This window comes from Oryx dammah, unplaced genomic scaffold (assembly GCF_014754425.2).
Source record: "Oryx dammah isolate SB20612 unplaced genomic scaffold, SCBI_Odam_1.1 HiC_scaffold_11, whole genome shotgun sequence".
NCBI classification, from domain to species: domain Eukaryota; kingdom Metazoa; phylum Chordata; class Mammalia; order Artiodactyla; family Bovidae; genus Oryx; species Oryx dammah.
Window position 1 is genome coordinate 677,518 of NW_024070195.1, and position 10,048 is coordinate 687,565.

The following is a 10,048-nucleotide window of genomic DNA, read 5'->3' on the forward strand; positions in this document are numbered from 1 at the left end:
TCTTTCCTTAAGACACTTAAAGAATCTGCATTTGATGAGGCTCAAGAGGGGACTTCCTCTTCTCCCTTCTGCGCCGCCGGGGCGGAGGTTCCGCGCGGCACCGCCGTCCTGCACGCGGGGCGGATAGGCCACGCCGGCCCCGAGCGCAGCCGACAGCCGAAGAGGGGCCGCGTCCGGTCGGCCTTTCCGGGCAGTATCTGGAGATGGAGCAGCGGATCACCCGACGCGGACACTCGGAAGGCGCGCAAACGAAAACTCTCCATCCCCGGCTGCCACACTCGCCGCCCTCTTTGCCCTGCGGGCGGGTGGCGCTCCCACCCCGCGGGGCACCTCGCCTCGGGACCGCCGAGGGGCTCTGGCCACCCGGAGCGGCGGGTGTCGAGGCCGAGGCTGGGAAGGGCTGTGCCCCGCGAGCCCGACGCGCCCGCGGCCCCGGATCGGCCGTGGAGCTGGGCCCGCCGCACCTGCTCCGCGCTCCCGGCTCCGGCCCGGCGCCCGCAGGTCCCCCGCCAGCCTCTCTGTTCTCCGGGCTGCGTTTCTAACTCTTCATTCTGACCCTAAATACGAAAACACGAAGCGCCGGACTTGAGGTGGCGCTGGGACAGGCTCGGCCCCCCCCCCCCCACCGCTCCGGGTCTCCACGGAAAGCCGCGGGGCCCGCGCCCACCCCGGCCCGAGGGCAGCGGGTCCGCGCCGCTCAATCCATCCCCGAGGTTTGCTGCACGCCCGCCGCGCGGCGCGCTGATGGTTCTAGGAGCTATCCTGTCTGAACTCGTTGCTGTTACTACGACCCCGGTGAGAGAAGTGACCAAACGGAAGTCCGTAAACATGAGTTACTTGCTCGTGGTCGCAGAACGAGTCATGGCGAGGCGTACGGGCGGGGGACCCAAAGATATAAATGAGCTGAATAGCATGTGCGGCCCTAGTGTATAGTATTAGCTTTTCTAACTGCACGTTACATTTTCCGATCAGAGCTTCGAGAGCCTAGCGGGGTGGCCTGGCGTCACCCGCCGCCCGAGCGCTGGGCTAGACCGGACGGGAGGGCTCTCCGCCTGCCTCACCGCCCCCGCAGCACCGCCCAGAGCCCGTGCCTCTCGGAAAGGAGAGATGAGACGGGATGGAGGAAAGTCCGCTGTGAGACCGCGAACGTGGGCCGCTGCTTGGTGGGAGACCGCCGCCGGCGAGGACCCCTTGCCCAGGCACAGCGCGCAGCTTCGCTTTCTGTCCGCACTTGCGGGCTTGCTTCCGCCTGTGCTCGCGGTGCAGAGCCGCTGTCGGAGGTTCCACTGGCCCCTGGCGCGCGAGCCCACGCGCCACACCCGGGCCTCCAGCGCGCCGGGCATCGTACGCGGGCGCTTCGATTTTCTGCGGGCACACTATCCTCAGGACGATTGGCTCTCTACCCTCCTCGATTGAGTGGGCTCCTCTGCCAGAGCTCACGCGCACACGCACACGCACACACACACGCACACCGCGCCCCGGTGTCCGCCTGCGTCAGCCCCTGGGAACCCAACCACCGAGCTGCAAGGGTGCGCTCCGTCCCGGGTGCTGCGAAAGAGTCAGCTCACTCCAAGAGCCGCGAGATCTGGTCCAGGGAAGCCTCTCGCCACCGGGGAGAATTCGCTCTAGGCGGTGAAGCCACGGAGCCCGAACACACCCGGAGAGCCGGAGACCCCAGCCCGCAGAGGCGGGCTTAAACTTGCAGACAAAGGACCCATCTTTTCCTTATTAAGAACCCAACCAAACGTGCACGTAAGAGACTGACGAGAGAAGGGGAGCTCCCAGGGACACGAGACTTCAGAGAACCTTATAACCAAACACTGATTTTCTGGGTGGGGACAAAAATAACTATACATGGATACATTACAAAATGTTAATTTTTTCACAGTTTATTTCATCTTTGTAGTCACTGTGTGAGGAGACACTTTAAAATTTTTCATTATTCCCATTTTACACACATAGAAAAAAAGAAATTGAAGCTCCCAGTCTTAAAAGAGCTCACCGTCACCAGGAGCAGGTGCAATTGTCAAACAAAGGCCACCTACCCTACACATCTCTCCCCACCTCCCCCGGCTGCATTAATGGGGAGGCTGAGAACAAAGACACCAGGCACGGTTAGGGGGACTGTGAGAAAATCAGACAAATCGACAAGCATCAGAGTCCTGATACACACTGGGCTTTGGGGATATGGGCCAACCAGGGCCCTCTGGCCTACCCCCCTGCCCTTCATGGCCCCCTCAGCCCAGCCTCCGCAGGCGCTTCTGAACAATATGAAAAAAAAATTTTTTTTTCCCAGCTGGCCGCTATCTGGGTAAACGATTGGAAAGCACTGTATGGCCCACTGGGATAAACACGCACACACACATTGCACACTCACATAAAGTGAGAGGACACTCTATACGTAAGTGATCTTACAGGAAAATGAATTCTGTATGTAGGATCTGGTGCATGTTTGTGGAGGCAGTGTGCGGGTACCTGTGGGGACTGCACAAATGAGTGTCCCTGAGACTCACTGCTAAAGGACACACAGTGATGGGAAAGGCTGTCACCCCTCACCAGCTCAGTAGGCAGGGAAGTCCAGAAACTTGGGGCTGGAAGTCACTGGGGGTGAAGGCAGCAGAAGAGAGCATTCTGCTTTTAAAACACACATCTCAGCCGTCTCCAAGTCCCCAAAGGAAGGTGCCTGTCTGCACCAAAATGCAATTTTAGGTACAAGAGGGCCAGAGCTGGAGGGTGTGGAGAGGACTAATAAGGGGTATTTTTAAAACACGGTGTCTGTATTTGCCCTGAAATATCTTAGCAAGAAATGAAAATCGAGATGATGGGTGTTGAGGGATGGCTTATGATACACCCTCCACTTCTGAAACTTTCAGTAAGAAAAAATATGAGAATAAAAACACAACCTCTTCATTTAAATGTGTGTTTTATTTTGTGTGTGAAAGTCACTCAGTCGTGTCTGACTCTTTGTGACCCCGTGGACATACAGGCCACGGAATTCTCTAGACCAGAATACTGGCGTGCATACCCTTTCCCTTCTCCAGGGGATCTTCCCAACCAAGGGACGGAACCCAGGTCTCCCGCATTGCAGGAGGATTCTTTACCAGCTGAGCCACAAGGGAAGCCCTTATTTTGTGTAAGGTATACCTGAATAAAGTTAATTTTGAGGAATTATAAAATAAAAAGACTACATGGAAAACGCCTTCTTATCTCCTAAAATGTGAAGCTCGCCCGCCCCGCTCCAGCGGTATCACGGAGGAAGACCGGTGGTGACAGCTTGGAGCCAACAGTCCCGGCCTTTTGACTCCCAAGCCCACCACTGCCCTGCCGGTTACCTGCCACCCCACGTATGCAGCCTGCTCCAAAGGACCCCCAAAACTCCCTTCTGCATTTTGCCAGGACAAATGTAGGGTGCTTTCCTTAGTAAAAAGAATAAAAGCAAACTTCTCTTCCTGTCAGTTAGACCCAGACAACAAGAGGTGGTCTGCGGTCCCCGGGCGCGGGGACCAAGCGGCTGGCTTGTCCAGTGTCCGGCCGTAGGTCTGTTTGTCGCTTGTTTCCTGCTAGACCTGGCCAGAGCTCCAGCCGGGCCGCCCTGGCCCCTTCCTGGCGGCGGGAAACCAGAGGGGCCAATCCGAAGCCTGACTTTCTTCTGCAGACCAAGCTGGGTCGCAGGGCAGAGCGCGTTTCCACGGAGGGTCCCGAGCATCTGAGGGCCGTCTTCTGCCTTAACGCGTGAGGGATCTGGAGAGCAGGGTGTGTCCTAAGGTGGCCACGGAGTCCGAATCCGAGGGGCGAGCGCCGGACTCAGTCGCCTGGGCCCGGCGGGTCGAGGGTGGCGGGCTGGGGGCGGCGGATCGGCGGCGGTGGGTCGGGGGCGGCGGGCTGAGCTGGAAGGAGGGTCGGGGGCGGCGGGCGGCGGGGGCTGCGGGCCGGGCGGGCGGGGTCGGGCGCAGCGGGCCCCGCGATTCCCGAGGGCCTGGCGCCACCCGGCGGAAGCTAGAGGAACTTGCGCGCGCCTGGGGGAGGGGCGGCAGCCCGCGACCCCGAGACCCCGGAACCCTTCTCTCGGAGGGTGGCACTAGTGCCGGCTCCAGAAGACCGTGCCTGCCCTCTGCCGCCCACCCCTCTCACCAGCAAGGACACCGTGACCGCCAGGCCGGGCTCCCCTTTTGCCCTGAACCCGGAGATGGAAAGCGCTTCCCCTAAAATTCGAACCGCCCCGCGGAGACGCGCGCGCGTGGACGCACCGCGCTCTGGCCTCGAGCTGCCCGCACAAGAAGGGTCCACGGTCGGGGGCTGGGACCACCGGGCCGCGTAAATCATCCGGAGGGATGTTTGGCCCGAGTCCCTGTTTCCGAAAGGCTGTGGGTTTGGACGTTGATTTTCTGGCTGTCCCCGCCCCATCGCAGCCCGTCTGGTGTGCGAGGATTGTTTGAAAGGGAGGAAGCATTCTTGAAGTGGCGGGTGATGGATCGTCTAAACCCTTCTGGGGCGTTTCGGGCGGGAGTTTCGAGGCAGCTCATCAATAAAGACCCCCCTGGAGAAGGGGGGCTGGAGAACAGCCCCCATCACGCAGCCCGGAGGCCTCCGGGCCAAGGCGGAGGCGGGGAGGGCCCAGGCAGGTGGAGACGCCTTGCCTGGACCAGCGCCTTCGGGCTGCACCTCGCGGGCGCTGCAGGGTGATTTACGGGGCGGGGGGGGGCGGGGGGGGGGGGGTGGAGGTCGGGAGGCAGCAGAAAGGTTGGCGGGTTCCCAGCACCGGGGTGTCAGGGACGCGGGCTGTCCTACCGTTAGTCTCCCGGCGCCTACCCAGCACCCTGCTGCCCGATGCGTTCCTTGGTGTGGGTTTCATTTGGAAGCCCCAGCCAAAAACCTGACACCTCTCCCAAATCCGGAAGGGGGCAAGTAAGGTTGAAACGGGTCCAACCATTGGAGGTTGGACGGGCTGCGAACCGCTGGGACCAAGCAAGCCTTGGAGAGGCCGCAGCCCTCGGAGATGTCTGACTCCACGCCCTCTGGGCCTGCCTGGAAGAGGCGGCAGCCCTGTGGGTGGGAGCCAGCGGCCGCTCCCTCCTAGGGAAGACTCGAATCTTGAAGGCCAGGTGGGCCTGGGGAGGCGGCCTCGAGGGCATTCCCGAGCCCCTGTCCCAGCACCAGCGAGCACTCCCTCCCCCTCCAGCAGGCTTCCCGGGTCACAGAGGTCAGGCCGCCTCCAGAAGGGGACCCTCTGCCAGGGTGGGGTGAGGGAGGGCAGGAATGGGGAGATCGTTGGAGGGAAGGCTCCTGAAAGGCAGCTCCTAGGACCTAGACGGTGTCTGGGCGCCCAGAGGTCCCGAGTCGGCTCTGGGCGCCGAGCACGCTTTATTTATCCGTGCAGAGGATGCTGAAGGACAAAAGAAATATTTGGACGTCAGAGCTGATTTATATTTTTGGAAGAGCTACGTTTCCTTTTCTGAAGAGAAGTGAGAGCTCCCCATATCCTGAGCGCAGCGGGGAGACAGAAGGGCGGTTTTGATGCTCCAGGAAGTTGATCCATTGCAAACCTGCACGCAGGGTTCGCTGCCCGGGAAGATATTTACTGGGGGGAAGGGAAGGCAGGAGGGGAGGGCAGGAGCCAGACGCAAGAAGAAACCCTGATTCGAGTGGGGCTGGGACCTCCAGGGCGTCCCCGGCTCGCCGCCTCGGGCCTTTCCCGAGGGTCTTGGGACGGCCCAGCGTGAACGCCTTTGCTCACTGCCTCCGCAGCCCTGGGCGCGCACCCTCCTTCCTTCTGGGCCTGGCCCGCCCGCCCAGCGTGCCTGCTGCCTCCCCCTGGAGCCTGGGGATGCAGAAGCAGGATGAGAGGGGCCCAGCAGGGTGGGCTCAGGAAGGGATGTAGGGCATTCGGGGCGCCCTCGGCCGACTCTCCGGACACAGCCGGCTCCAGGTCTTCATCTCATCAGCGGGGCTCCCTCCCAGCCGCCCAAGCCGACCCTCAGTGATCTCGCGGAAGGGCGCCAGCACCCACACTTGGTCTTGTTTTCTCCCAAGACTGGGAATGGCCTGGGACAGGCTTCACCACTGGAAGCGTACCGGTGCCGCCCCCTTAGGAGACAGACACCTAATGTCTGTTCCAGCACTGCCCTTCCTCTACTTTGGGGGCGTCAGAGCTCCCACCGCTGGGAGGGATGACCACCCCTGCCACGGGAGCACTGCTCAAGCCCTGCCCGCCCCCCAGTGAACACAGCAGGCCGTCGGGAAGAGACCCAAGGCTGGTCCACCGGGGAGCTGCAGCAAGCTGGGGCCGGTGGGCAGCCGGGCCAGCTCCCGGAAGCACCCCAGAGATGCGTTCTGCAGCGTAGGGGGGCCTACAAGCGCGGGCATTGCAAGGATGGAAGATGCGGGGCCCTTGCCCTCCTCCCAGGCACCGCCCATTGGCCAAGAGCGAGACCAAGTCTGCCCCCCACCCACCGCCAGGGCTGGGGGTCTGGGGCCCACCCATGGACTCAGGAAGGTGGCTGTAAAAGCGTCCTGCCCACCGGGACACGAGCTTTGGAGAGCGGAAGAATCTATCTAAATAAACATTGGGAATTGGGTGACTGGCTTTCAAACCTGGAGGTCTGGAGCTCTGGGCTGAGGAAGGCCAGCAGACAGAAGTGTAAAATTCCCGCTGTTGCCGCTCAGACCCAGGTGCCCTCTCTAAGTCCAGCCGGCGCCTCCTCCCGGCCTCGGGGCCAAACTTTCTATTGTAAATCAGAGTTTTTAGATGGGCCTCTGGGAGCTTCCTCACACAGGGTCATTCCCTGGGCTGCCCTGCCCTCTGGAGCGGCCACCTTAGCTGTGCACCAAAGCACAGGCTGGGGGGGGGGTGGTCGCTTTCCGTCAGAATCGGGCATCGGTGACTCCCTAGGCAGGGAAGGGAGGGCAGGCCCAGTGCCAGGGTGCTGGTGATGGAGGTCTCAGAGGGCCGCAAGCAGGGCGGTACGGGTGCGTCTCTGGTGGGTAGCTGGTTTAGTCTAAGCCGTCTCATGTAAAACCCACACAGCTGAGGAGCATGCTAAGAACATAAAACTTAAACCACAATAATGAAGAGATTTCCTTCAGAATAAAATGCCGATTATAGAACAAAATCAGAGAAACACAGGCTTCCCGAAGTTTACGTTCCCCTGCGCTGAGGCAGGGGGCGGGACCTTGGGGTTTGCAGCAGAAAGGAAGCCACAGCCCAGATGGAGACAGTCAACCGGAGAGGGGTCAGCTTTGGGGATGCGGAGTGGACCCGAGGCACCCCGCTATTTCTGGGTAACTGAGGAGTGCCTGGTTGGATCTGTACTCATTTTAAAGACCCATACCTTTCCTTCCCCTAAGATAGAACTCGACTTTTTTTGTTTATAAGACGGTGAAAGTCTATCAGGAAGAGCTTGGAAACACGGGAGCCTCCTGAGCAAGGCTATTTCAGAAACAAACACAGCTTTCCTTTTCAACCATCTGCCACACAGAAATTCAGGTATTCCTACCAGGGACAGAGAGTTTGATGAAACTGGCGTTGTGTGCATGCGCACCCAGGAAACGTGTATAAAACAGTAATTAAAACAAAGCTCCCAGAGGCTTTGCTGCCCGGAAGTGGCAGCAGCACTGGGCTGAGTCCCCGGACCTGAGCTCTGGCCGCGTCTGTCACTTGTCCACGTGTGACTGATTATCTGACCTCTGGGCCCACAGTTTCCGTATCCCTAAAGGGGAAGGTAGAGGGCCACATGAGACGAACGCAGTGAAACCTACAGGGAACACAGGCCGGCTTCCAGAGGCAGAGGGGAGAGCTCTAGGAAAGAGGAGGAGCCCCTTGCTGCTCAGATAACTGCGAGGGGCCCCACCCTCCAGAAGGTCCTGGAGCACAGGGCCTGCACTGAGACCCTGGGGAGGGGGCCCAGGTCTGCGGACCTGCGGCCCAAAGCCTTCCACCTCCCCAGCGCCTGCCTGGCCTCCTAGGACTCTCCCCAGACTGCAGGTGGGTGTGTCTTGCAAGTTCAGAGGGTTTAGGTAAAATGGGAAGCACTACCACTTAGATGGCAAAGGAGTTTTTAAAAATTATTGATGACTTAAGCAGATAAGTTGGTAGAAGCCAAAAAATGTATAGTATTTTTTTTTATGAGTATCCATGGACCTTCTAAAATCCTGGGCAAATTGAGAATATTTTTTCTGAAAGAGGTCTCCATCGCTTCCATCATATTCTCAAAAAGTCTCTCAAACTGGGAACTGCTGGTATTCAACGTTATCACTAACTTTGTCCTGGTTTTAGGGTCGGTGCTTACTTCACTTTCTGGATCCTAAAAGCTTTTAGGACCTGAGATCCAAGGGACCCAGAATTCCAAAATTCCAGGTGCGGAAGTCAGAGAGGGTTGAGAGCCAGTGACACACCAGCTTGCTGAATTTTCCCCACACCCACTGCCTACCATTCCCAGCTCCAAGGGAGATGACTGCCTTCCTTGTCCCTGTGCTTCTCAGCTGTGCCAGTTGCCACACACACACACACAGGGAAGCTCGTTTCAGATATTCTTTTCTCTAGTTTCTACTGTATTTTATTTTTCAGACATTTAAAGCATTGATTTAGTAAACACACTATTTACTGAATACTTCCACTTTTACTTATAATTGTTATTCCCTGTAAAATGACAAAAGGGTTAAGAGAAAAAATACCGTGAAATTAATGGGCCCCTATCAAAGAGGGAAAGAAAAAAAAAAAAAAAAGACGCTCACCAGTCACTCAGAAAGGAATTCTTAGAAGTGGAAACAACTGCAAAGCCCCTTCCCCATCTCAACCAAAACATCCCATCCGGAAAAGAGCGGCTTGTTTCTTTTTTTCTGTTGGAAATGAGCGGTAAACTGCGTTCATTTGGGCCGTGTTTTCTTAGCTGACTCTCGGCTACAATCAAGCCCTTTTCGGACACATTCCCATGTAGGTACCAGGGGTGCTCTGGAGGAAGCTGTCGACGCCTGTTCAGCTAATTTAGGTTTTCTTTGTCTAATTACAGTGGAGCTTAGGGAAAAGGAGCCGGGCTCAGGGCAGTAAACTGACACTCGGCCTCTGTGTGTGGTATCCAGGCAGGGTTTGATGGAAAAAGCCTGCTTCCACTCAACTTCAGGTCACTGTCTGGGGCCAGCCCAGCCCAGCCCCCAGCCTCGCCTCCCGCCCTCCGTCTCCCCCTCCAGCCCCACCGGCGCGCTCAGCCGGGAGCAGCCGGGGGCTCAGGGCCCGCCTCGGGCCTGTTCCAGCCGGGCAGCTCTGGCCGCCACGTTCTCGGGACCCTGCACCACTTCTTTCTCTCAGCGGAGGCCGTCCCTTTTGAGCAGCCCTGCCTCCCCTGCGGTCCGCAGCACCCGCTCCGGGCTCCCCCACCATCCCTCCGTGGCCCCAGCGGCTCCCAGGCCTCTGTCCCCGGGCCCCTTCCAGCCCAGCCCCTGCACGTGTAATCCAGAAACTAACGGTCCAGTCTCACCGGGAGTGCGTCCCGGCCTGCCTCTTGCTTAGCTGGAGAGGACCGGCCACGCTGGGTGGAGCTCTGTCCCTGGGGGGGCAGCTTCGAGGGGGCTCGCGGGCCGGGGAGGCGGGGGGCGCGGCGCGGGGGCCCGGGGTGTCAAGCCGGTGACAGCAGCCTTCCCGCTTCGATAGAGAACAAACCGGCCACCTCACTCCTGTCATTCGGCGGGGCCTTCCTCCTGTATTTTGTGCAAAGTCTCAAGTGGGAACGAAAGGAAGTGGAGACAGACGCAAACAGGCGTCCTCTCCGACCTGAGAGTCTCCACGGGGCCCGGCCTCGGCCGCCGCTGCGGGGGCTGCAGGGCGGGCCCGAGCGGGGACGGCGCGTTACCTCTGGGCGTCGGGCGCCCGGCGCGCGGCGGGGGCTCGGCAGCCTCTGATCGCGGCGGGCGGACGGCGTCGGCGCGGGCGCAGGGACAGCGGCTACGGAGGTCCGGCGGCCGCACACTCGGCCGAGGACCGGCCGGGAAGGGGGGTAGCGGGGGGAGGGGGAAGAGGGGGAGGGGGCTAGGGGAGGGGGGAGGGGAGGGGGAGGGG

The 10,048-nt window shown here is 59.8% G+C and overlaps 1 protein-coding gene across 1 annotated transcript in view; it reads left to right on the forward strand.

The window, feature by feature from the left end:
* Nucleotides 1–2,448: 2,448 nt before the first annotated feature.
* Nucleotides 2,449–10,048, forward strand: part of FOXF2 (forkhead box F2) — a 12,228-nt gene continuing 4,628 nt past the window's right edge. The window contains exons 1-6 of the mRNA XM_040249874.1: nucleotides 2,449–2,471; nucleotides 3,565–3,732; nucleotides 4,135–4,314; nucleotides 9,184–9,340; nucleotides 9,450–9,612; nucleotides 9,708–9,986. Coding sequence (XP_040105808.1) covers nucleotides 2,449–2,471; nucleotides 3,565–3,732; nucleotides 4,135–4,314; nucleotides 9,184–9,340; nucleotides 9,450–9,612; nucleotides 9,708–9,986 — 970 coding nt within the window. The remainder of the gene's footprint in view (nucleotides 2,472–3,564; nucleotides 3,733–4,134; nucleotides 4,315–9,183; nucleotides 9,341–9,449; nucleotides 9,613–9,707; nucleotides 9,987–10,048) is intronic.